Consider the following 27,964-nt stretch of genomic DNA (forward strand, 5'->3'; position numbering starts at 1 on the left):
TAAATATTTGAGGTGACCCACGCCGATCTCCGGGACCCTAAGCATGCTTCTGAGAGTCAGCACTGACCCTTAGTGGCCTGAAATGGCCTGGAAGTCCCCAGGGCCTCCTCTAAGGATTTTTCACTGGGTGGGCATCCAGCGGATCGGAGGGCGGATCCAGCTACTTGTTTTGGGGTTCAACCAATTTCAAAACATGTGCCGGGGGGGGGGGGGGTGAGGCGAAATAAGCTGTGCCATTATTGGAAACAAGATGATAGTTTGCAAAGATAACGTTTGTCGTGTGTTTTATTTTTATCCCTCGCCGGCACAGGCCATTTTGCGTCCCTCGACGGCGCAAGGGGGGGGGGCGAACCCCTCGTGTTTGGCCCATAATTGAGCTAGAGCCTCGCGGAAAAACATCGTGTAGGTCATCACGAGACGAAGCCAACGGTACCCAGTTTTAAGGTCATAGTTCAAATGGTGACCTCTGAGGTGAGGTCAGGTCGTCAATGAACCAAAAGTCGAGAAAATCGGGACCTGTTAGAACGTCGTAGTGTGGCTGCTATGGATTTTTTCGGGGTGCTGATCAAGAATATCATGTTATTTGTGATCACAGATGATATCTTCATGCATTTAGGCCAGGTCGGGTCAGGTCAGGTCAGGTCAACCAGTAGGGGTCCTGCCGGGTATTCGTAGTACGTGTCAAAAGCCTCTGACAGCTTCGTAACATATAACGAAGGCACCAAAACTACTTCGTAAATGTTCAAATGGTTGCCAATTCGAATTCAGCTCCAAAAACTAGCCTAGAAACATATAAAACTCGAAAAAGTGAGCCGAGGTCATCAAAGGTCAATAACCTGACCTGACCTTTAGGTGACCTTGACATCCAACCTTATGCATGAGACCAACATCATATCACATGTTTGAAAGCCTGAAACCACGAAAAGACGCGCGGTAATGCAAGCCGACATACGCCGAATCGCGATTCCGGCCAAAAATTGTCTCGAAAAGCAGGTCACAGGTCAAAGGTCATTTGGGTCAGGATCATGAAATTTTTATGGTAGGTGTAAAATTGATCAACTCGAAGGTACTGCAAATTTTGTCGCGATCGGCCGCTTTTTACGCGATTTATTTGCGAAAAAAAGAAACATAGGGGGCTGCATCACCCCGCCCCCTGTGTATAGGGTTATAGTTAGCGATGCTCGTGACGTCTATTCGTTCCAGATTACATGTACATTGTACATGCCTATTCACTCACGAGACAATTACTTTTTTTACAAATACCGATTAAAACCCAATGCCGTGAGAGGGATGCTACCTGGGCTTATAGATGCAACAGCGAGTTAGAGCTCCTAATTTACGAGCCTCACCGGTCGGACCTTTATTTTTACATTTGCTTCTGGGTGGGCAAATCAACGCCACTGGGTGGGCAATTGTGGTGACTGGGTGGGTATTTGCCCACCCAGTGGGTATGTTAGAGGAGGCCCTGGAAGTCCCAAACCTATCTCTGATGGATCCCTTGCCGCTATGCCGTGCGTAACTTTTGGTTCCGTTTAACAGTTTTTGTGCACGTTTGCAGCGCTTCCCTTCACACGAAAAACGAGAAACTTTTGTTCACACTCGAGTGAACAAAACACTTCCTCTCACTAGAGCAAAGATGAATTAGGTACTTCCGATTCACACTTCCGACATTCACTCTCCGCCGAATGCCCAACTTAGCTACGATCGGCGGCTGGGATAAGTCCTATGCATTTCACGTAAAACCTCTGCATGCATGCGTGAATGGAGGTTTTAGCAGGGTGATCCGATTAAATGGAGCGTTTTTCACCTTTTTCTGGGTAATGATCATTAGTCGAGCGTCTGCACAGGGGCCCTCTGCAGTGCGTCGGCAATCGCAGCCACTATATACTAGTTATATATAATTCTACCAGTCGTTTTTGTCATGGAATTTCAAAATTTCGAATTTTTCTGTAAAAATTACATGCCATAGCTAGAAGGAAACCTTTGTCACCATCGGATTCCTCGCACCATTGCGCGTCGAATGATATGTAAAACGAGTGAGTAAAGACTGGGGAAAGGCAAGTTTTAACACAAAAGTTGATTTTGCCCCCCAACCGAAAATCTCTGGCGACGCCTATGATTGTTCCCCATATTATAATCAGTAAACGTTTACGCTTATTCTGACGTTAGGAAGGTGCCAATATTACGAAAAGTACGGTTGGCGATGCCATGACAGATGCATTGGATCGGATTACAGGTCGCTGCCGGTCTTTGTGAACCATCCAACTGCCAACTACTTCGGTGCTGACAACCGTCCAGGCTGCATCAGTCGGCCTCGTACGGCACTGGTCTTCGAGTCAAAGGTGAGGAGTGAGTACTTCGCTCCGAGTCACAGACAGGTGAGTACTCTGAGCTCCGAGTCACAGACAGGTGAGTACTCTGAGCTCCGAGTCACAGACAGGTGAGTACTCTGAGCTCCGAGTCACAGACAGGTGAGTACTCTGAGCTCCGAGTCACAGACAGGTGAGTACTCTGAGCTCCGAGTCACAGACAGGTGAGTACTCTGAGCTCCGAGTCACAGACAGGTGAGAACTTTGGTCTGCGAGTTACAAACAGGCAAGGACCCTGATATCCGAATAACAATCAGGTGATTGTGAGTCGCGAACGGGAGAGGAATGCTGTACCTATACATATAAAAAAGAACATTCAACTCAAATATGATTTCAATCATATGTAACAGGACAGGCAGAATGGGTCTCCGAGTCATCCACTGTCTAGGATGGTGGTTCAGGAATATTGACTGGCATACATGTGCAGTGTGCAGGAACTAGGAGAAGTAGGAAGGAAGCAGTTTGTCACTATAGGAAATTCCGATCACCGGAGGCTATCTGAACAGGAGGTGTGTTAGGTGTGGTTCAGGCCGAGACAGAATGAGTAGGTTATGACTTCTTCCAGTTTTGCGCCGTTGGTATTTCCATACCTTTGCTATCTGGCAAGACTGCTACCTGATTATTACTGCCACTGATTGACGGATTACTATTCAATCTCTGTATTGAACCTCCTGTTAAGAGGAACGTTTTTTTCCTGGATCAGGTAGCGCACAAACGCACGTAACCCTGCAGTCGCTGATTTTTTATTGAGCCGTGTCTGCAGCACGGCTATATTTAAGGAAATGCCGATCCGAGTCCGCTTTTCGTCTTTGACTCTTTTCCGCGTCTCAGCTCCTCGGCGGTATATCCAGCCGTCAGCGGCCTGCTGCAGTAGCCTCCTTATATCCGGCGGCGGTGGGAGGCTCAGCCGCTGTCACAGCCGCCGTATAGGCGTGACGAACCACCGATCAAAAACCCGATTGACGACTTACGCTCCACACCTTTATGTCAGGATTCCCATTACTGAGGTTTCGTTAAGCCTGGCATTTGGTATTTTTGCTCTTATCAACATACGACCCAATCCCGTTCGGCCAATCGGCCAATCAATCAGCGCCGATCGCCGTGTTGGACGCCGCAAAAAAAGCTCCGACTCGAAGGACAGCGGCACCGCAGATCGGCCGTGCCGATGGTGCACCAACTGCACCGAAAAAAATGCACGATAAACCGCCCGAAAAATGTCTTATTGTAAGATTCAATTTTCATCCCTCCTGCTGACGGATCAGGTCTGTATGCAACGGCTGTGGTGCTACATGCAGGGCGGGTGATACCGGTCGGTTACCCGTCTACTGCTTCCACCGGTAGCCAGCTCTGCAAACGGGCCGCATTCCCACCGCCACTGTGCACACGCCCCCGTCGGCTCCGCAGCAGGACAGCCGTCCTGCGCGCCGCTTAATTATTCACCGATATCGGATAATAAAATCAAATGTGTCACATTGACAGCCAAACGGGTTGGTGTGACGAATTTATCAGGTGGCGCGGCGCCGGCGGGGACGCGCCGCGCGGGCGACCGGTTCCGACCGGGCCGTGTGACGGCGGCGCGACACTCGACTGAAGGCGCCAGTCGCGCGCGCACCGCCGCCGGGGCAGGACGCACGCCGGTCGCTGCCCGAGACAGGTGGCACGCGTCACGGTGCCGGGTGTGTGAGAGGACACGACGGGACAGTGTGGTGCGGCGAGGTGTGTGAAGGGGAGATAGGTGAACTGAAGCTTGTGGGAGGTGTGGTTGAATCTCAGAAAGACTTTTGAAGCCGCGGTGACGGCGGAAACTGAGTGATCAGTAAACTCGGGACTGGCAAATTTACGGGTCGTGCGCGGACGACGGTCGGTTGACCAGGAGACAGCCTTGCAGCTCCACTGCCCGTGGTGAACAGAGAACCGGTGACCGGTCGCGGACGGAGATCCGACGGGGCGCGATGGAGCGTCCGCGGCACCGTTCCTACAGGTGGGTGAGACGCCCTCCTCCCTCCCGTCCCTCGGACAGGCCCGCGGTACGATCGCGCTATCTTGTAAAAACAGTCTAGCGTCGGGAACTGCAAACATTGTTTCAGCTGCCGTTCTTCTCGGGGGCCGATCGGAGCCGGCGGCACCTGTCCCGGTCCAGATAGGAGGCGGACGCGCGCGCGCATCTGATGAGACTTATCTTGACACGCCGGTTCCTGCGCCCGATTTCTCAGGCGATGCGTTGAAATCAGGACAGGCGGCCGCTGCCTCCTGTTTTCGATCATGAGACCTACTGTTGTTTCACGTTATCTGCGATGGGAAACGGCAGGAGGCGCTCGTGGGGTGATGATAGACCGTATTGCTACATTTCAAATTTCTTCCTTTAGTCGCATTGTGGAAACCGATGCTGCTGTGCTAAGGGAAATGACGTGAGAACTCTATGGATATTTTCCGCACAATATAACCTATATGACATTTGATGTTGATGTGGTTGCACGTTCGCAGAAGTGTCGTGTGCCCTAAAAAATGCTGTCTTAGCCATTGGGCTAGGGGCGAAGCAACTACTCGAGGATAGCTCAATCTTCATGTAGCTTCAGCCCAGGTGAAAAATATGAGTTGCTTATTTTCATTCTTCCGTATTTTTCTTTCGTAATAGCTTAGTATATCTTTGACATTATCTGTATAGTTATTGCGAGATATTATCCAACTCATTTTATCTTGACTTTCGTCATTGGGCCACTAAAATGTCCCATTCTGTATGTGGACATTTTCCATTTGGTCGGGAGCTGCGTCGCCAGCCGCAATAATCCGATCCTAAGTTCAACGCGTAGAAGCTGCTGGGGATTTTCATTGGAAAATGATGAGTGATTGCTGAGATATTGTGCCCGTTTGCCACGGCTGATGTGGCACTGAACACAAGCTGCGGGTGGTGGCATTCATAAATGTCGCGGGGCGGTTCTGACCCTGGTGAACCCCTTGATGTCAACCCTTCTTGAGAAAAGATCATTGTTGTTAAAAACGTAGGCCTCTGTTCTGTAGTTAGTCACCTACTTTTATAGTCTTTTTTCACTTACTCTTATATCGACTTCTTTAGTTCACAGTCGATTCTTACTTTAACACTAATTGGGCTCCCTGCATAGGTTTAATAAACGCATTTATGTGTTTAGTGGGTGATGTTTTTGGGTGTCAAAAGGGACGATTATTCGGCGTAGTCCAACAGGATTCCTTTTCTCGGTTGGGTGTCTCTAGCAACCTTCTTAACGTTCAAAGTGCTTTTAGAGCGTAGACGTCCAACTGTAGGTACTGCTCCAAGTTCACATGCTATATGACCCTGCCGTTTTATCTATGGACGTTGCAGTGTGCGGCGCCCTTTTCCGAACACAGCCTTTTGATGTCTCTACCAGCTGACGGATGCAGAATCTGCACCATTTGTGCTGTTGTGCCCAAAGCGCTCGGTTTTAGTCGAGCCTTTTTCGCATGCCAGTTCGTCTCCGATTCAATACATCGCTTCTTCGAATCTACATAAATGTAAAGGAAGCCTTTGATAAAAAAGCTTTGAAGTCTGAAGACAATATCCGACTATTATGGAGTGTTTCCCGTTTGCACTGAACCGAAATATAAGGCATCGGATAAAAAGCACGATGATAAACGCTCATTTTCACGGTTAGCTGAAGACTGGCTGTCAGCAAACTGCCGATTGGTGAGCTTTTTGTCATTTTGGGCTCATTTTCTGTAAACTGGTTTCGCAAAATGTTTACAAGCCATCAGATGTCGTTTTATCCTCCCTTCTTCACTAACATCCCTTCCCCAGGAAAAAGTTGGATATATTTAGCACAGCTGGAGATCGATCATTTTACGGTATCCCGGCACAGCAGCCGTGATTATTTTTCAAACATTTGCTAATCGGTTTCGCACCGCTGTAGGAGGAGCCTCGGCGCGCTATCTAAATACCGTTTGTGTGGAGCGGTCCGTTCTAATCTGCTTTCCTTTGGAGAGTGTAGCCGTTATATGAGCCCTTATCATAAGCACACAGCACACAAACGTCCCCATGAAGCAATAGCATTGGAATACACCGCAAAGATCACAGCTCGCATCACTACACACAGCTCCATAAACTGGAAACTCGGTCACGGGCTAATAATCATACCAGGAATCGTATTCAGCCGTGGCAAATGTAGATTAACATATTCAGATTAATTTATACGTAATTTCATGATACGTAATGTCATATGGTGGGTTCATATGATAAGTCTTATACATTTAAGTTCATTCCAAAACCACAACCTGACAATGTGACTCTACCTTAGTTTGTGAGGCATCGGCTAATAGCCAGACTTAAATTTTTTTTAGCGAGATTATCAATCCCTGAACAATCAGCACAGGGCGTGTTCGTTAACCCGGCACCGCCTGGGCTATTTCCGTACCCACATCAGCCTGGGGGGGGGTCGGATCCGACCCCCCCCCCCCTGTTATCTCGAGAACCAATGGTCGTATCGAGCCCCGCGAGGCGGCGTTCGAAAGGTCTCTACGAGACCTTCCCAAAGCACTCTTAAGATTTTAAGATTGAGGTCAACTTTCGGGTCAAGGTCAGGTCAAAGGTCAAATTCAGGGGTTTTGCATGATTAGGCTTACGGACAGCGGAATCGATAGCTGCTGCTCGAAACTCACCACAAATGACCTCAAAGACCTAGTGAAGGTACCATGTGCGTATAGGGGTCATACTAAGTACGGGTCAAGGTCAGGTTAGGTCACGAAAGGTCACGGTTTTCACTTTCTGCTACATGGGCGTGCGACACATGTTTTATGGCTTATTTTTCACGCCAAATCCGATGGTAATGGTTATATGTGACCCCAAGTCACTGTGCTGGTGATAGGTGTGCATTGAAAGCATAAAAAAATCGTTTATACCATACATAACTAAACGAGGGCTAAGAAAAAAAAGTCAATTTTTCAACTTTTTATTTTTGACATAAAAATGCACTTTTCTAGACGAGCTTTGTCCCAGGAATCTAGTGGTGCCATTTGTTTTCACATGCGATGTTCAGAAGTGCCTCTAATTCGCGAAAATGCTTATGACGTCACCATGCCCTATGCATGTTGGAGCTATTTTTTACAATTTGGGGGTCAAAAATCAAGATAGAAAGTTGAAATTTGGGACATCTAATGTTCAAATAGAGCTCTATAACATATATTCCGTTTTTTTGAAATTCTCAAAATTTTGGATTTTATTAGCTGTTTTCCAAAAAATATAGTTTTTTTCATTTTTTAGGGGTTAAAAACGCATTTTATGGAAAATCCGAGATAGCCATTTTAAAGAACTCGTTAAGCTGCGTCTGTTCATGTCCTTAATTTGCAATTTGCTTAAAACCTCGATTTTTGGCGATTTTTTAAACATTTACCATTTTTTGACTGAAAACGCCATGTAGTTACATCACTAAAATCGATATAACTCAGAAATTTTTGAAAAAAAAATTCTTAAAAATTGCACAAGAGACGTCAAATTGATGGGGGAGAAGGTATGCGAAGTTTCAAGTTGATAGCGCAAGCGGTTCATGAGTTATTCAAGAAAAACGGAGGGGGGTCGGATCCGACCCCCCCCCCCCAGGCGGTCGCGGGTTAATGTGAACGGATATCGTCCAGTCCGGGCACTGCGCTGCCCCTGTAGTTTTCCTTCTGCCGTTTGTTGCCGGCAGGTGGGGTGGTATTAGTACGGAAATGAACTCGTGTAGGGGGTGTGTCGGTTCAACGGGGACGGTGACGGCAGTGACGGGGATACGTCACGGGGGCAAACACGGGACCCGGTGCCAGCCGTCCCCGTCCGTCCGCGTCGCGCCGCGCCAGATTGATTCACCCCAAACGGGTGGCCGGGTAATAAAATACTCACCAAGGTCTGACGCCGCTACCAATACGGCTGAAAACAGGAGCGCCAAGGGAGGCACGGTGGGTGCATAGGCTAATGAGGAATAATAGGGATATAGGGTGCTGGTGGTCTATAGTTTCAGCTTTCCCATTCATAACAAAGCCCATGGGTTGTACACTTATGTACGTTTACGGCGTTTTATACTTGGCTAATCTTGATAATAGGTGGAATGTCTTACTGCGCTTACGCACGGTAATCCGGCATTTTGGTAATCTATGCTCCGAGCGTGCTAACCTGGTCAGAGCGAGCATTGTGAAGCGCTCTAAAACTCTTGATGAGAACCTAAGAACAAAATAAGCCCAAGCACATCATTTTTTACTTGTACTGGAAGCGGAATACATGCACAGGAAGATGTTAACAGTAGCCCTCGGTCTGGGTAGGGCCATGGAAAACAATGCTTTTAGCTCTCCTGGCTTTATTCACCACCGCAGGATGCAGCTGGTCATTGGCCTGTGAGGAAGAACACCGGCATTGTCCAGTGCGGTCGCCACAGCTGAGGTCAGAGGTCATTTCCCGCTGGTTCGGCTGATGCATCAAGGTGTGGCTAGCCGAGCGGATTTAGGGCATCAACATTGCTTTTGCGTCAGCTGAGGCACTAAATTGCCGACCTATCATCGCTGATTCACCATGCTCGCCTTTCATGCATTGATATCAACTGCATGGTTGACCAACTTGAACTGCGAACTTGTCACCCAGCCGCCAGAATCTGAGCGGAAGTGCCGCGCGAACGCCTCGGAGGATCGCTTCCAGAGCTGTGTGGCCGGCTGGTTGACGGACGGGCGGGCGGCACTGCAGTAACGTGAGCCGACCTCGGCTGCAGGCCCTCGATAAAATGTATAAATCGGCCGGGGCCGGCGCTCCCGGCCGATACAGAGCGCCTGGGTGGCGCGTGTTTACCGAACTGGTGGTCGGCAGTCAGCCCGGCCCGACCAGAGAGTGTGAACTGTGACCGCAGGGCCGGCACAGGCGCCGGACACTGGCCACTGTCCAGTCGAGACATGAGCCATGCACGGGCCTCGGTCTGCAATCAAATGGCTCGCCATACTCAGCTGTCCGCAATGATTCAGTAGTTGCATTTAATTGAATTATGTGTTTAAAGTGGTTATCGATGGCGAACGGTACGGGGACGTATGGGCACTGACACGACATAAACCAGAGCCGGAAGGACGGTCCCACTGGGCATTTATTTAAAATGGCACATATGTATGTTTGTATGGTGCTACATGTCATCAGACCAAGTAAAACTGCAATGAAACGAATGACGCTATTAAAGTTGTTGATTCATTCCAAACACTTTCATGTTGAAATGAAATAAAGGCGACCTCTAGCAACTGTATAAACTTATGGAGACTTCATGTTAAGGCTTGAACGATATCGTAGTTAATGTAAATATCGCGCCACAAGGATTTCGTTCTGTGATTTTTCTGCTAGCTATTTGAATTGATTTTTCCTGAGCGCGTTGTGCGTGATGAAATACGATTTTAAACATGTCCGCTTTGACGTGGGTCCGTTCGACATATATAAACCCATCTATCAGCGTTGTCGATACGGACGCGGTCTGGCCCGTCTGCCCGCCCCCAGGCGCCCGATATCGGGGAAATGAGCCAACACCGGCCTGGTCCCTGTCAGAGCGTGCCATCCTGGAATGGGACGCACACCGGATCGACGTCTCCGCTCCCCCGGGTCAGTCGCACACACTGTCACAGTGACTGGGTCATTGGTCGCCACAGCTCGCCTCTGCGCTGACTGCCGGGCGGTCGGACCGAGCCCTTTCTGCGGTAATGCGCAGAGGAAGCGCGCCCGGCGGCCGCAGACGGTTCTCTTCAATCTCCGCCTATCTCTTGACATATTTATTGAGTCTATAATGGAGGCCTAAACTGCTGGGACGATGAGCTCATTGTGTACCGCCCAAGGAAATAGCGCGCGCCAGCTGCTGATAGCCGAAACAATCAATTGTCTTATATGACACCTCTTTCTGAGCATTTGGTGAACTTTTAAACAAGCGGCGGTCCAGTGTTTCTCGCCGGGTCGCTGAATTCGCCCGGCGGCGTGGAGTGCCGTGAGTGCGGAGGCGCCGGGCGGACCTCTGTTAGCGGCAGTGGATGGCCGGCCGTAATGGCGGCGAAAGAGGGAGGCGATGTGCCAGAAACTGGGCGCGATTTACACGTTTGGCGGAAATGGGGCGGCGGCCGCGATCGTCGAGCGCCATCAGTGCCAACCGCTGCCGTGCATCCCCGCACTTCGCGGCCGGAAATTATCACAACGGAACATTTGGCCACTGCGCTTCTCTAGTAATTGTTTTGATCACAAAGTTTCTCCGAAAATTAGAGTTGAGACAGATTCTAATGGCTTGTTATGCGGTGGGTACAGTGATGCTACATTAATAGTTACGTTGCAGATAATTGCATGTGTAAGCACATATTACGGTATCAGTTTTATACCAGACAGCTGGCACTGAGCCCGGCACTCCAATGACAAATGGGCGTGACTAAGCAACGTCTCTGTTAGGGCTGATTTGGGGACGGCTACCGTTTGCTCGTTTGTTTCGCGCGGTGCTGGGCACCGCAGCGATCGGTCATGACTGACGGATCAGCTGACAGTGATTCGTGGCGCTGTGAGCCGCAGCGTGCAGTTGGTGGTAGAACGGGCTCCACCCCTCCTCACTCGCCCAGTCCACGAAAATCGGAATCGGCCGGCGGGATCCGGGAACCGGCACTGCACAACTGCAGTGCCAACAAACTTCCCGGGCCAAAGATAAGAGCGTGGCCCTTTTAGTATTTCACCGAGGGTCACTCGCCGACAAATCGAGTCCATTTGCGGCGCCAAAAATCGCTTCCGAGTTGAGGTGGAGCCGCGTTGCAATTCAGATCGGGTGCCGCATGTCGTTTGTAGCGGCGCTGTTGTGTGCTCGCCGAGTCGGTGACATTGGCATGGCCTCGGCCGACGACCGGCATTACTATGGCCGGAAAATCACACCAAGCTCTCATCAGATAGGAAAGTTTTGCGCCGGCGCGATGGCGCTGCCTGCAGAGGAAGATTGACGACCTGATACCGACACCACGCTCAGGACAAAACTGCCGACTTTTGTGAGAACTCCATTAAACAGAATTGAGTGGCCAGTGCGGCCGCCGTGCCGGGCATGTGATCTGGAAACGAGAACGAAGGACGCTGAGAGCGGCAGAAGAGCTGCGGTCCCACGCCGTGACGGTCGGTGACGTGTGCGGCCGTGACGCGTGGCGCGCGCCCGGGTTTCGTCAGCCCCGAGCCACGGTGAGCTGCTCGGCGATCTGTCGGCCTGCCGTTCGGTGACCTGACTGACGGCAGTCGAGCTGCCACGGCCGGTCTCTGTCCAGGACCGATGGACTTGCTTGGTCAGCGGAGCGCACCCCGGCGCGGCGGCCGGGGGAGCAGTTTGTCAGCGCGTCGGACGCCGCTGGTCGCTGCCCTTATCGTGCCGTACGCAAATTGTTGTGATAGCGCCTGATGGGCTGGCGAAATGGGAGCCGTCTCGAGAAAAATTACCCGACGACTGGTGGCAGCGGGCGCTTAGGGGACCGGGCTCGGGACGAAAACAGTCTCAAATAAGTTGGTATTTTGGAGTGCGAATTTCGACGGCTGGACACATGGTCCTGAGTCCCCCAGCCCACCAGTTGTATAGACCTGTTGTCCAGCAGCACGGAGATTCTACTCGTCTTTTTCGTTTCATACAGTTTCACACAATGGTGTATTGTGAGCATGTCTTCATATCGTTGTATAGTTAACGAACAAATTGTGACGTGCTCCCATGTTTGGTCAGTCTCGGGGACGCCCCAAGCCCACTGGTTCTGGAGTTGTGTGAACGTTGGACAGGTGTGTTACTGTTGCGCTACGCGTCTCCGAGCAAGGGAAGTTCGTTGAATGTCTGCAGAGCTAGGGATCAGTTCTTTTCTCTTACCCGTAAATTTAGTCATTTTCTCAGTGAGACGCTGCTACTCGTCGCCGAGCAGAGGCACGGAAAGCTCAGGTCATGATAATGTGGTGGACGGACTTTACTGTAAAGTAGACGTCTGCAATGCCTACCTGCTCGTTGTGTAATATAAATGACACTAGACGTGTACTTAAGAGGTGCTCATTTATCACCATGATTGGGGCATTACGAAACTGACACATACAATGTAATGCCAATGAAATAATTAGTCCTCGGGACAGAACTCATTAAACCAGCTGGTTGAGTTTGTGACATTTTGTAGATGTCATGCCTCAGTGTCTGCAGACGGTCTGCATGTCCGGCATGTAGGTACAGTAGGCCGCAATTCGTGTTCATCTTTAATGCATCGCTCCAGTAGAATCCGGGGCCGTATTACGGTTATTCCCGCGGCGCTGGGTCCGTGTGCGGCCGGCGGCTGCGGCTGGCGGCTGCCGAGGGACGGGGGCCGCCCGCGATCAGAGCCGCACGGAGCCATCGGAAGCCGTCAGCACCCACATCTGCACGGTCCCGGCGGGGGTCGCGCGGCCGCCGGCCCCCCGGCAGCCCTCTCAAATATTTACCGCCGCTCCACCGGCGGTGAGATGTCTTTGTGGCGTGTGGGCGGTGGGCGGCGCGCGGCCCGGGGCGTTTGTGTGCGCCGCTCTCAGAGCGTCTGTCGCGCGCGCCCCGTGTGTCCGGAGCGCGGCCGGCGCCCCCAAATAAACGTGCGCGCCGCGCTGAGAGAGATGGTACACAGAGCGGCGCCCGTTACGGACCTGCGGACCCTCCCTCAGCCCTCCGGCGGCGGAACCCTCCCTCAGCCCTCCGGCCCTGCGCCCTCCCTCAGCCCTCCGGCGGAGGAACCCTCCCTCAGCCCTCCGGCGGCGGAACCCTCCCTCAGCCCTCCGGACCCTCCCTCAGCCCTCCGCCCTCAGCCCTCCGGCGGCGGAACCCTCCCTCAGCCCTCCGGCGGCGGAGCCCGCCCTCAGCCCTCCGGACCTGCGCCCTCCCTCAGCCCTTCGGCAGCGCAACCCTCGAATGGGGCCCTGTACTCCTGGCGGCGGCCCACCGCGCAGTGCATGGGGCCTCTTTGCCGAGTTAGGTAGGGAGAGTGGGGCAAAGCGGCCACCCGGGGCAAAGCGGCCATCCATCGTTTTAGCCCTCCACAGCTGGCGTCAGTTCCAATTTATGATTTCCAATTATACTTCTCTTTGCGGTCGTTCGAATGAGCCAGACCGGGGTTTCAGGCCCATCGCCATTGTTCTGTGAAACACGGAAAAGCATTTCTTGCCAGCTTACCAATTATGTTTACAATTCTTAAATGTTATTTTATTCCATAACCGTTTGGAATTTTTATAAGCGTTTTTGTCCATGCATTGCGTGGTTATCGTACATGCCTTCTACCAATTTTAATGCTTTTTACCCCACTAATAGCTGAGCTGGAATATTTTTGTCTCGGACGGTATGCGCGGGGCAAAGCGGCCGGGGCAAAGTGGCCAGCCCCCAATTGGCCATAAGTTGTTTCCATCTGGATAAAAACATTATTTATATTCAAATGTGTCGTCATGCATTCATCTTGGCCACTTTTCGGTTACATGAGTTACCAAATTATGCAATTAAATGTTTTTTCCAAGAAAATTCTTTCTTTGTTTAGCAATAGGTGGGAAGATAACAACGTAAACATCCATCTTCCCTTAAACCTTGTCACCATCAAATACCGTAGTCGTGCATGAGGCAACTATTCTGTTTCTCATATCGGGACTTGAGAAGTCGCCAGTGGCCGCTTTGCCTCAGGGATGGGGCAAAGTGGCCAATATGCTATAAGTTTAAAGTTTTGTCAATATCTCCCATATGTGAACGCCTTTGGAAATGAAACGCAGTTGGAATAAAAGACAATTTAATAGGGATCACATTGGTATAGAAAGAATCTTTCCAAGTTTAAAAATCAAGCGTCGGCATCGTTAGAAACGTTAGGGTGGCCGCTTTGCCCCACTCTCCCCTACTCAACTCTACACTTATGGCACTCGGGCTTCTGACACATAACTCTTTATATTGGTGGTAGATTAATTGGACAGACTGCTACACTTATGTTGGTGCTCTGGCATTAAACTGTCATGATCCGAGTTCCTTTATGACTAGCTATGGATACCTGTTTCCAACTTATCTTCAGAATGATAGCATGGTAGCGTTGATGGAGCCACCGCTGTTATCCACTAGCTGGTTCTTGGGTGTGGCTTCGGCCGGCTTCGGTGGCGACGTTATGGCTATGATGCCGTCGGTGGCGACGTGAGCCGGCGGTCGGACGGTCTCAGCGCGCTCCGGCCTCGTCAGCGGTGGCTGAAAAGCCATTACTGCCGTTGGCCAATACGCCAAGGACGATAAACAGAGGTCTCCTGGCCGACAAGGCCGCCGTGTTGTTTCTGCCATGTTCTGTTTTGAATCGCGACCGCCGGCTGGCTGCCTGCCCGGCGTCGGTCGTTCGGTCGATCGGTGGTGCTGGATCACATGGTGACAATACTCCGGCCTTACCTGCACCTCCTGACCGCTGCCCGACCCTTCTGTAACCGCTGAGATGGCGGGGGATGTCGCCACCGGCGCGCCCGAACTGAATATTCGCCGTGTTAGTGCCACCACGAACCGGTCTCAGATACATACAAACCCGTGCTGAACATTTTATTTTCCTGCATAGCAATAGCCTGATACAAGGAGCTGAGCCCAATTACCCTCAGTTGACGTCCGAAAATCTGAATATGCTCGTCGTGATCCGGTTCTAATTATACCTATGATAGTATTTGCATGTTGTCCGATTTTGTCCGCTGGGTGGCGATGCTGCTCGCCTGTCGGTAGCAATGGGCCGAGTCGCCCTGACGAGCGATAATCACAGCTTATGCTGAGCACTCAGCAAAACGTCTGGAACATATACACCACGGATGATATGTTGGATGTCTGAATAAATGAGATGTGCTTTTGGAATGGGCACCACATGTTGGCAGCGCTTTTGAATATGACCTTGGCTCTAGCAGGACTTGTGCTGAATCGGATATTCTTCGACCAGCCGTGTCATTTACAGTGAATAATCAGGCTGTTGTTCAACCTTGTTCTCTATCCTCATACGTCATGATCTCTTTAAGATTCCGTGTACATTTTCCTTCGTCAGAGCGTCTTTTTTGGTATTTTGCATTTGCCCAGTCAGTGTTGTTCGCTTATTATTAGCATAAAGGAAAATGGACGAGTATCAGTCGAGCGTGTATCATTAGGCATCGGTCTGGAGCCATTAAGGTCACCTGGCCGGGCTGCAGGAGCGGGTTGTCCGTCCCCGCCGGTACGTCGCGTCGGTGTCCGGTCCGATCTGATCGGCTGTCCGGGCCGGCGCTGAACGCTCGCCCTAATCCGTGCGCAGTGTTTGTGCCGCGCGCCGGCCCATCACAGCCACAATTGATGGCCGGCCAGCGCGGGATTAGGCCGACCGGATTCCAGCCGGCAGCGCGCTAAATGGGCGCCGCTCCTTCTCTCCGACGCGATAGCTCTGGAGACGTCAATCAGAAGCGGCGCGCGCTGTGCAAGCCGCCCGTCCGCCCACTGCCGACCGGTCGGTGCCATTGACTGGAGGCCGGGCGCGGGCCGGACTGTCAGGTGCCATGCGTCCGCCGCCATTAGTCGCTCTTTACGGCCGTCGGTCGGTGGTGGCGGCCGACGGAGCGCCGTCATGATGGGAGCTCGGCGTTCCATCACCGCGCGGTCTGCAGCAGCGGAGCCTCCCGACCCGTCTGACCGCACGCCGCCGCCTCTGCTGCTGCTGCTGCAGCCGGCAGAACGAGTCGGATTTGGCGACTGGCATTCCGCTAAAGTTATTGATCCGCTTTTTAAACCAGCCTGACGTTGATTCCAATTAATGACATCCCAATTGATGATGTGACACCTCTGTTATCGCTTTTTGGTCAGAGGAAGAAAAAGGTGATGTGATTTCTGGCCGGCGCCGCGACAAGTTGCCTTCCTGCTTCCCTAATCTGGCCGGCCAGGCGGCCATATTCTGGAGCTGTGGAATGTCCCATGACGAATTACGGAGCGCCGTTCGTGACCAATTTCGCTGGCCGTCCAGCAGTGACACACGGCTCGTGAGTCCAACAGGTTAGCCTGAATGCTGTCCACCATTTTTATCGGGTGCATCCGTTCACGCCGCTAGTCAGTAACTGTCACGAGGTATTACCACGACGGCCGACGGCAGACAAATGAGAACTGCGTGGCCGCCGTTTTAAATTGGCGACTTTTATTCTCACAATGCGGTGGCTTCACGAAGGCAACAAATTACTCTCGTTATTGACGACTGGTAGTAAATGTATGACCGAGACGCCAGCGGGCTTCATTATGCGGTTGATTTCTGGTCTCTGCTCGTGCCACCCGCAGCAGCGGTCGTGTGGGATACGGAGCGGAAGCAGGCCTCGGAGAGAGACCGCCCGGCCGTGCGGTGTGAGCTCAGGGCACGGTTTATGGTGTGCCCGCCCGGCCGGCCGACCGTCCGCCTCTCACACTTCCCGGCGCGCCGATCATTACGGCAAACAATCCTATCGGGGCGCCGCGCCGATAGCCGCTATCGGATCAAACTAAACGAAACATTAGCATACAGTACAATCTGGCCATCGAGGGGCAGCTGCCGGCGAGCGAGCGCCACAGTAGCGCGACGGCGCACTCGGGCAAACAGCGCCGTATCGCGACAAGACAATGAGAGAAGCCAATCGGCCCCGCCAGAGCCTGACGTGTGAAACGAAGACCGTTTGTGGTGAGTCAGCGCGTCTTGCGGTTTCTCTTGTTATGTTATAGTTAAAAGAAACGAACATATTTGTAGCTACAGGTGTTGAAAAGATTTAGCTGTTCGTACTTGCTAGGTTGCACGGTGATGTGTGTGAAATCCTCACTTCGCTGGCATTGCTGAAGGGATTGCACTCGTCAGTCGTTGTCTTAGGACACGGTCTGACGGATTCCACCCGTAGCCGTTTTTACGTGGAGCTGCTCATACCGGTTATAGGGCCACCTCAGAGTCGCCGGTGTGAATAACCGTCGGCCATTAGCGGCTCGGCGGTAATTTTCAATATCGGGCGGTCGCTGAGTGCCCGCTGACAGGGTGCTGACATATCAGCGCCGACAGCCGAGCCGGCGGGCCGCTGACGGCCGCGGCACGCTCGGCTGACACCTGGCTATGGTGAGAATGTGTCACTGCAGAAAACCGCCCGGTGCACTCAGTCGGGCTGCAGTCCCGGTGGGGCCGCTCGACGGCCTAGTGTCGCCGGGATCGCGTGTGCCGTGTGCTGGGTCCGCGCCGTCCTCGGCAAGGTAGGCGCCGCGGCCGTCGCCGTGCCGCCCCGCGCCGGGACATGCCCCAGCCGTGTTCCCGATGCTCGCGGCGTTAAAGCCGACAGGGATGGTGCAGCGACGCCCGACGGAGGTGAAAAAGAGCGTCGTGCAGTGTCGGTGGCGTCATTAAGTCGGTGCTCGGTGTGGTCGCGCCTCTGACGGCCGACCACACACGGGGCCGGCGCGGTGCGCGCTGTCTGCCGCACCTATACATGGTGCGCCGAGCCGGCGCGTCACAGGCCAACCGCCCGGATATGCAAAATGAATGACACCTGATTGATCAGCGGCTGCCGGCGCCGCCACTGATGGCGATCTACCGAGGTCACTGCCGCCGCGTGGGGGCGCAGAAAACATTCACTGGCAATGGGGAACGGAGGGGTTCAGCGAGGGTAGATGCCGGTGCCTCTGGACGAGGAAATGTGCGAGAGAGCTTGGTACCGCTCGCGAGAAATACGAGGACCTTTTCAGCAACGACTTGTTATATAATATGCGGTCTAAAAGGCTTTCATGGCCGGTCTAATTTTTGCCCGCGCTGCTTAGCATTAAGTCCTTCTGGAGGCCATGTCGGCCACCTGTGACGGAGCTCCGGTAGGGTGTCTCCGCTGAAGTCTGCGTGGGCCGTCCGCGGGCCGCGGGGGCGACTGGCCGGCCAGTGCCAGTGTCCGGCCACCGCCGCGCTAATGAAGCCGCCCTGTTTGCGTGTCGCCGTCACATTCCCGTGTCAGTGTATCTGCGGCGCCCATCGGCCGGCTATCGCCGCTGGACCCGGCCCGTGTCGCGCCCAGACACAATTAATGGCCGCCGCCGCCTATCTGACACTCTGTGGCCAAACAGCGGCCGTTTAAGAGGCCCAATGGACGCGCCGGCCGGCTGACATGATTATTCCGAGGGAGAGGGCCGTGTGAGCCTGGTCCACGACACGCCATCGTTCCTCAGTGTCGTGTCCGGTGCCGGGGGACAGGACAGGCGGGTCACCGTCCCACCATTACCGGCGCCCGCTCCTCCCCCGCCCCTGCTCCGCTCTCCCGCCTCTGCGTGCGAAGGACGGCGCCGCTGTCCCGTCCGTCTCCGGGCGATTGGCTTGGTTACGGCGCGATCAGCGCCGAGATGGCAGCCGCCCTCCGGTGCTGACAAGGCGATCACGAGAGCGCATCATTACCGCCAGCGCCGGCCGCAGCCTCAGAGCAGTGCTGAAGCACAGCGCCGGGCGATGATCCCGTATTGTCTCCGGGATCTGGCGCGACTCCAACTGATAGATCCTCTCTGTCCTCTCCTCTTTTCTCTCCTCTTTTTGCTATTTATCGAAAATTGAACTTGTATACACTGATATACTCCTATAAACACGGGATGATTTGTGGCCAAAAATAACTAAGAGTAAGAAAACGTTTATTAGTTCCATTTCAGTTCACAGTCCCATTATTGAACGCCATAACTTCCCGGTGCCCCTCGGCGTTTGTGTATACGCAGTAATGCCGCAGCGGTTTTTGTCGCCCCGGTCGTCCCGGTTTTTGGCCGGAGCTGTCGGCGCCCCGCGGCTCCCGAACCCAGTGTGGTGCGCTGCGTGCCGTCTGAGCACCCCCGGGGGTCTCCGGGCCGCCGGGGGCACTGTCTCCGTCTGCGTGCAGACCCGTCCCCCGCCGCGGAGCAGCAGCCGGCGCGGCGCCAGCCCCGCCTGAATTGATCACTAATGTTTCTGCAGCGAGTGTCACAGAGCAGCTGTTTGCTTATGTGGCCGGGCGGCGCGGCCGGCCGCCGGTCTACCTGTGTAAAGTTTATCCGCGGTAATAACGGCCCGTGTGGAGGACGGACCGCCGCCGTGTTTATCGCGACTCCTCCGCACGCTGTTCAAAGGCGGCGGCCCGGGCGGGCTGGAACGGCTCTGGTCGGAGCAGAGCCCGGACCAGCCTGCCGTCACAGGCAGAGAACAAGTCCGATCAGTCTCCACGCAGGCCACAGGTGCGTCTCCTCCCGGAACACAGCTGCGCCGGTCTCGGATCGCCGGCCTGGAACAAACTCAATCCCAGAGCGCAGTTATTTCCAGATCCATCCTTCTCCTGTTGATACCGGTCCCCTAGAGACCAGTGGATTGGCACTGCAGCCCGCGGGAGGCTACCTTCAGCTCGGGTTTTCAATCCCAAAGGTATATCGCTTCCGACTGGTGTAGATGTCTTGAAAGAAATCCTTTGAGGATTCGCCCGATCTTTAACCGAACTTTACGGACCACAGCGGATGCTGCGTCACTCCCCGCCGCTGTTCCGGCGCAGTCCCCACCACCACAGTCCTCCCTCTCATTCAGCAGTCCCTGCCGTGCGGGCGGTGACTCCTCAGAGGCGCGGTCACGCCTCCCGCTGCCGCCCGTGCCCTCGGGTCGCATCAGCCGTCACGCCCCAGTCATCCGAGCGGCGTCGGCGGCGCGGCGGTCCGGACCGGCCCCATGGTGACCGCGCGCCGCGCCGGTCGGCCGGCCCGTATCGGGAGCCTTTCATGTCTGCGGCGCGCCGCATGGCCGCCGAGCTTCAAAGGCCGGCGCCGCCGCCGCCGCGCAACGCCATCGCCTATTCATTGTGATAAGTGTCGCCTGATTTCGCCAACACCTGTCATGCAGTCGTGTCAAAACAGGAGACAATTTATTCGCGTCTCATTGCGCGCACAGAGTCAACGTCAGCCGCCTATATTACGGCGTGGCCTTTCGGCCGCGGGCGTGTCGCCGGCAGTTTATACGGTGGTCGCGTGTGCACGCCCCTGACCCGACGTTACGAGCCGGACGGCTATTGTCGCCTCTGCAGCCTCGCTCGGATGAAGAGCTGAATATATTGCACCGCTGCCGCTAATGCTTTCTTCCCGGTGAGCCGGCGCGCCGCGTCTCTGAGATGAACCGGGCTTTACGAGGCGTCTCTGGCTGTAGGTAATTGTGCAGGCGGCCGACGGAACCGTTCTCCCTTGAGTGGCTGCCAGTGCCAGCAGATGCAGGTGGCCGCGCCTTTTGAGCCCGACAAATTGGATTTTCGCGTCGCTCAGAACTTTCTAATTTGGTGTTTTCTTCTGCAGATGGGCGGCGGTGCTGTGCTGGCTGCTGGCGGGAGCCGTCCTCGGCACGGCGCAGAACATCAAAGGTACGTACACCGTGGATGGCGGCGGCGCCGGCCCTCCGAGCCGCGACATTCATTAGGCGCCCGAGCTCCTGTAATGAACGGCTCGGCCTTCCGGATGAAGGCCGAGAGGTCTTGTCTTATGTCGCGCGGAAACTAGATTCCTCGCTCGGATATGGAGCTGATCAGCTTAGCATGCGGGCGAGAGAATGTGTCGTAGGATAAGCTTTTTTATTAGCGTCAGTGATATAGGGATTACGTATATGTAGTAGCACTCCATTTCCAAATGAGTGGAGCATAAAACTCAGGCAAATTATACCACATGAATCGAAACAGATGTGTTCAGCCGTGGTATTAAAGCCTCATGGCTAGGTGTTTCGGATACCTTTCCTAATATTGTTTTCGGGATCGATACAATTATTCATGGCTTCCTGATGCAATGATCTGACATCGCATTCTACTAATTTTTCGAATGCCGGACGGAAAAAATGCCGACACGACACGTACGATACATGCTTATTTCGCGGGAATAACCGAACCGCGTAGGCGTAGTCGTGCGGCACAGCATAACTTCAGGCGCCTGCTACTGGCGCCATCTAGGGACAGCTATATAAGTAAAGGAGATGCAAATGATCGCATTTTACTGGATGACGGGCGCCGTTGAACAACTGGCGACCACGACTCATGCTTACTTAGTACTTACTATTGTCACGGCTGACTACTGAATGTATTCGCCATTATCTCGACGTTTGACTCTGTTGGATGAACAAAATATTGCCTCTGCTTATATTCGAAATTTCATGAACTTACCTACCATATCACGTCAGGCGTTGAGTTTCGTTGACGGTTGACGGCCATTCTGTAATTATTTGCACCAAATCTGAATATCGTTGGTAGACACCCTGGTATTTCCAGAAAGACATTAGGTGGGCCGTATCTCTCAGCTCTATTATTTCGGGCGCTAATGGCCGACAGATCGATCCTATCCGGTGGCTTTGCTCTGTTCTCCCCTGACAGAGGCGCGCTGACAAAGCCCGGGCCGCGCTGACGACCCCGGGACCTTGCTGGCGGGGCGCTGGGTTCGCGCTGACGGGGCTCAGGGTTCGCGCTGACGGAGCTCCGGGTCGTCATCGGTGGGTGGGCCGTCATCAGCCGCGCCGGCCGGCGGTGTCGGTCCGCGATAGGCCGGGCCATGCGTCAGGCGCGGCGGCGACCAGCCGTGGAGCGGGGCACCATCCGTCAGGCGGCAGGCGACAAATGGGCCGCGTCTGGGGCGCCGCGACGAACCACGGCTGGCCATTCCGGCGGACCATTGTGCTGTGCGGCTCAGGGACGGCGCCGGGGTCACGGCGCCGCTCCCGGGGACCCGCCGACCGGCCGCGGTGGTCGCCGCCTCCGCCACACCACCTGGTCGTGCCGGGTCACAATTCCACGAACCGCACCGGCTCAAAACTACGCCACGAAATATCTCCGTCTCAGCCCCTCCAGAAGTTCAAGGATAAAACTTACAGACCCGACAGACCTTGCAGAAGTTTGGTGCGGTGACCAGCAGTGCCTCTCCGAGGGAAACTTGTACACCGTTCGTGGTGTCATGAGTTGCTGCGTGGTCGTCGGGCGCCACTGGGGCTGCCGGCCGACCCGTGGGTCCCGGACTCCCGGCGGGGCCGCCGTGCCGCGCCCCGCCGACGACGGAGCCGGTAAACACTGGCCGTCGATGTTGGCAGACAGCGGCGCGCGGACGGCTCGCGTGACGCCCCAGCACTTACGGAGTCCTGGCACCTCTGCGGCGCTCTGAGAGCCCAGTGACGCTCCAGGGTTTGATGTTTCTGTCATAGCATTCCCGTGAGCAGCTCCCATGACATACTGGAAGTGGATATCGAACCAGAATTCGCATCTCTTGTCCACAAATTTTTAATGCCACTCCATGGACACGACCTGTGTCCTCTCTGTTGCCCATCCGATCGGCATTTTGACGCGAATGTGTGGACAGGAGGTGGTACGCCGCAGATGTCAGTCTTCTGGCCCAGCCCTGATGCAGTTGGTCGGCATTTAGCAGCAGCTCTCGGTATTCTATCGCTGCTTTCATTGGATGTTAGTGGTCTCTGCAGCCTGGCTCTTACAGAACAGTGGCCAGTCAAAGCCCGCTGAGGTGGGTGGCGGCACACTGTCGGCCGGTGGACAGCGGCTCCCTCAGAGTCGCCGCCGTGCCGTCAACTTCAGATAGCCCCGCGGCGTGCCGGCGCCACTCGATTCCCCGGGGGCCTGACCCGGTCGGCACTGCTCCAGTGACAACTCGACCCGACCCGGTGTTTAACCCGTGATAGCGACAAATAAGCGGCGCTTCATATAGGGTCGTTCTGGCTCACGACCCTCCCCAGGATGAAGTCTTCACTGGGGGAGCCGGCCTGCGCCGGTTGCCGCTACTGCTGTCTCATCCCGATGGCCAATCACGCCCAATATTGGTCGGTCATGGCGTCGGCGCGAGCCTGTGACTTCATAGAGTGACGCCGCAGCGGTGGCGGCTCGGCGCGATCTTATCCGCGTGGCTTCTGAGTAATTTCATTACTGGCGCCCAAGGTCATTAGCGTCGGCGGCCGTCCTGACGAGCTGCAGCGGCGATAGCCTTGTGGAGCGGTGGCGGACTTGTCGATGGTGTGTCGCGCGCCGGTCCGGGCACGGCGGTGCTGCGGCCGCCGGTCCGGTCCGGTCCCGGCCGGAGCCACGGACAGGGCCCCAGCTGCAGAGCCGCGCCGAAGCCGCTGCACACTCGGACATGATGGCGATAATGATGTCGATGCTGTTGTGGTCTCAGGCACGGCAGCGAACGGCCGGCGGCAACATCGGCTTTGCAGACCGCTGAACAACTGACTCAGGGTTAAGTATGTAACGTCCCCCATAATGTCAAACGTAAAAACACTCAGCTAGGCTTTGAGGATATTTTTCCATCAAACAACACAATGCAATCCGTCATAACTACTCCTCCTAAATCCTCATACGGTTATAATGTGGCGGGGCAGAATATAATCCGATCGTCATGATGTCTTCAAACTGACACCAATTAATTTTTCCTCTCGTTAAAAATGTCTCCAAGAATGACATGGCTCATTAAATTTGAAGGACTGTGAAAATGAGGAACATTTCGCTAATTATGTGGCGTGTCTTGAAACATTTTAACGCCTACTTGTTTTCCCGCAAAAAAAGTTTGCGGCTTATCTAAGGACATGCAAATACCGGCAACCTTGGCGCATTAGCTTGTTGCGGGAATTTGTGGAATGCAGTGGCCAGTTTTCCTACAATCTGGCCACCAAAACCACTACCTTTGCCGAGTTATCGTTGGATTCCTTTTGCTACTTCCATCGTTGATTTTCCGTCTGCCAAGCGCCCAAACACTGCCAAATGCCAGCTCTCATTCTGCACGGAGTGGGGATCGGTCGCGATTGTTGACATCTTGCCGAGAATGATTTCCGGCCAATGACGTCAGCGGGTATCGCCGGCTGACAGCTGACATTCGACACGGACTCTGTGTTTGACTGTCTCCGGACCACCAGTACACAGCGCTGACTCCGGCGGGGAAACTGTGAGCTCGCGTGTCTCTAACAGACGCACTGTTATGACGGAGGAGATAAAGTGCCCGCGGCCCGAGTTGAACACAAATACTGGGTGTGGATTCGGGTGCCGACTGGATGTTTGGACGGATTTGTCACCGATTGACGGCGTGCTGAATTTATAGCGCAAATCTACAGCTCAACTTTCACTGCATCATGAAGTCACGTAAAGCGCTAGTGATTGTTCACGAACACAAAAGTGACATTGACAACCCTATATCTCAACACGCGGCGAAGAAACGGCTGTCATTGGCTCGGTGCAACGTTTCAATATGCTTAGGGCGGCTGATAGCGGCGAAATGAACCCGTTGCCAGAATTCGCTTACCTATATTTCACATTGCATGCTATTGATAAATGTGGAAAACAAATTGATGGCGAATGCGAATGTCCGGATAAATTGCAACGGACGTAACAAATGGCAAACGATTCGTTACTTCAGCAAGTGTAGCTCGCTGCTCGGTGAAGTGTTTTCGACAGGTCTTCATCTTTTTGCTAAAGAAGCCGATGTTATTTGACAGTCGATGAAAGGTAGCAATCAATTGATCCGAAGCTCCTTCATAATTTTCGTGATGCTTTTGACAGTTCATTATGCCAGATTTTATGAAGCAGTGCTGACAGAATCTAAATCACCACGAGGTACTCTCATCAGTCACCCACGCCTTCCTTCATTGATCATTTCTACATAGTACATACTCCGCCTTCCTCGCCCGCCGTTGGGTCCGCTCCATTCACCCCTCCCCTCCCCGCCGATACGTCCGCTGCTGGTTAGCGTCGGCGCCGGCCGATCGCTGGGACAGTCTGGGCGCTGACGGCCGATTATCGGGCGCTGATGTGGCCGGCCGGACCGGCGATATACCACGGCCAGTGAGACGGACCAGCCAGCCCGCCGGCTGTCAGCGGCCGGAGCGGCGGCGGCGTGCCGACCGACGGGAGAGTCCTGAGGCTGCTCGGGCCGGCTCTGGATACCGCTGCAGGTCCCCGCCGCCGCCTTTGCTGAGAACCACACGGGGTGCCGGCGGTTGACCCGGCCGTTGCGGTCATTAGTGTCATCGGCACAGCTCGTAAACTGATGGAACGTGCCCCGCCGCAGTCTGCTGGTGGGGCAAGGGGCAGGCCGAGCTAGCCGATTCGCCGCTGCTCTGTCATAGCTGCATGGCTTTCGGTGACCGCCGGGACTGACCTCTGCTCACCCCGCTGATTGTCCTGGTGTGACCTCTCGCTCGAACGGAACGGTCTCTCCATCCGTCTCCGGCGACGTGGTGTGCCGGTGACACCGGCTGAGTCGGTGCCCGCCCCGCCCCGCCCCGTGGGCGCGCGCTCCGCCCCCCTCTGCGCTCCATTAGTCAGCCAAATAAATGGCGTTTGACAGCGGCGGTGTGCGACTGACGGCTGACGGCCGGTCGCCGTCGCCGCTCCTAATGACAGCACAATTAACTTTTTACGGCGACAAACCGCCGCGCGGCCGCTGCCGTGTCGCGTTATTGATCGCCGGCCGTGGCGCCCTGTCACCGGGAGGTGTAAGCCCGCCTGTTGCGGCCGCGCTGCACCAGCCCGGCCAGCCGGCGGATCACGGGAGCGAGAGGAGAGGGTAGGTGGTGACAACGGACGACTACATGGCGAGGAGTGCCTATTGTCTGTGACTTTCTGGTACTGGTGCGTGGCTATACGCCTACGGCATTGCAGACGGATAAGAGCGGTGGAATTGCCAGATGATCGACAGACATCCGCGCGTGCCCCGTTTGGCACTGGGTCAGGTTTGTTGATTGGCATCTGGATATCGTCATCGCGGCTCGGCTCGTCTTGGTCATCTCAGATAATCTCCGTTTAAAAATAATGGCGATACTGTCCGTTTGGTACGTCGCACTTCCAAATAATCATCCTCAAATGTTCTCAAATAACAGGCTAAAATAACAAGTCCCTAATTTATTACCGCATATTTTTGCAGAGCTAATGGCTGTTTTATCACAAGTTGACGTTGGGAAGTCATGTTGCCGTCTTCCAACACTTGCAATGGGTCGAAGTGTCGTCTGTCCAGGGAGTCATGTCTCTGAGGGAGGCACTACCAGTGCCGTCTCTGACTGCACCACTGCAGTATGAGGCGGGCGGGCTGAGGGTGAGGTGAGGTGTCGCGGTATGTACCCGCTGCACCTGAGCGGAGGCGGGTGGCCGTGTCGCCGCTCCCCGGCCCCGGACCGGCTGTTTATGTCCACTGGTTCGGCTATGTCACCCATGAGAGACGGCCGGACACCAGAGATACGGCCGCTGTAAATAGGGGTGACGTCCCGGGCCCCCGCCTGCCGTACACAGTCGTAACGGAGACGCCGGACGGGCGTGGGGCTAATGATAAGGCAGAGTTATACCCCGGCGTGTCCGTCACAAGTATGAATACCCGGTCATAACTCTGCAGATTGCATAGTTAGGTGTGTGTGTGTGTGTGTGTTCAGTAAAAAGGGTCGTTGGGTGGTTGTGAATCGTCTAGTCTCTGAAAGAAGCTGTATCCAACGTCTTTGTTGCAATTAATTTAAAGTGTTTTGCCGCTTCACTACCATTTTCATGAGGTAATGAACGAAAGGACGTCGGACTGAAATTTTTACGAGCTTTGAGCAATGTGGCGCGGACAGCGACATCAACTTATTACATTTGCACAGACCAATTTATGGAACGAAGAACATTTCATAACCCATGTAGTCGGAAACGATTTTCAAATTTGCTCATTTACTCATGGTGCTAAATAAATAATCATTTCTTTCATATTTAAATGGACGCCACACGAACCTGTGTAGCAACAACCGGAACCGAATAAGGCTGAATAAACGCTGTCTGTTGGCATCCACCGGTGATGCGGGTACTAGGCACCGATCAAGAGCGACTGTCATCACATTCCCGATATGCATTCGACTTGTTTGTGTAACAATATTCAACTGAAATGAAACCTGAAAAGGAAAATCGCCTTTGGAAGTACCTCTGAAGGTACACCAAAGTTGCATGAGAATACAAGCGCCGTATAATTTACCTGGCGACTTCTGGGAATCTGACAGCTGGGTTTGTCATCCGTGACAACACCCCTGAAGGTAAATTTCGCCTGAATCCAATAAATCAGGATGCTACCGGCGTTGCCCATACCGATCTGTCTGCCTCCAAATGGCCGTGCAGTAGCATAGGAGCTGTCTCATTGCGTAAAATGTTAATATGGAGCCGGCGTGCCCGCCGCGCTGCTAGAGGGTGCAATGTGCAAATGGGCTGCATTGGCCAGAATGTGTTAGCAGCCATTTTGTAATGATGCTGCATGCACTGCATCTGCTTTGCATTGGTTTTGCGGTGTGTGCAGGTGTGATATCCGCATCTCAGAGACGACCGGCGATACGATCCGAGCCAACATCTCGGGCCCATGTTTCGGCCGTATCGCATATCGCGCCGAACTGCGTGTCCTGAATGCGTCGTAAAGTCGCCTCCTTCTGGCGCATCGGTGCTGGATCTGGCGCCAGATACGATCGGCTGAATGTGTTCGCCTGCATACGGCGGCGGCTGCAGGCGCCGGGCGAGCTCGCCGCCGCCGCAGAGACACGGGATGGGCGGGTCGGACGCTGTTCTGAGGAGCCTGGGTGGGCTCGGGGACAGCACAGAGGTATACAGCGCTGGCGGCGGCGCCGGACACCACATGGGCGGGCGGGTCTGGCCCGGTGACGGAGGCCGGATTATGGCCCCG

At 54.2% G+C, this 27,964-nt stretch overlaps 1 protein-coding gene across 3 annotated transcripts in view; it reads left to right on the top strand.

Moving 5' to 3' along the window:
* Positions 1–27,964, top strand: part of LOC122382223 (fibroblast growth factor receptor-like 1) — a 69,050-nt gene that overhangs the window by 2,552 nt on the left and 38,534 nt on the right. Inside the window, exons 2-3 of one of the 3 annotated variants that reach the window (XM_043367281.1) lie at positions 2,237–2,342; positions 20,612–20,676. Coding sequence is in view for 2 of the 3 variants with exons in the window: in XM_043367280.1 (XP_043223215.1) it covers positions 4,322–4,350; positions 20,612–20,676 (94 nt within the window). In the remaining variant the exon portion in view is untranslated. Of the gene's footprint in view, positions 1–2,236; positions 2,343–3,955; positions 4,351–20,611; positions 20,677–27,964 lie in introns of those variants that run through there. The other 2 variants (XM_043367280.1, XM_043367282.1) reach the window with 2 other exon arrangements.

The sequence above is a fragment of the Amphibalanus amphitrite genome, unplaced genomic scaffold (assembly GCF_019059575.1).
Source record: "Amphibalanus amphitrite isolate SeventyFive unplaced genomic scaffold, NRLGWU_Aamphi_draft 000135F_arrow, whole genome shotgun sequence".
In the NCBI taxonomy this organism is placed as follows: Eukaryota; Metazoa; Arthropoda; class Thecostraca; order Balanomorpha; family Balanidae; genus Amphibalanus; species Amphibalanus amphitrite.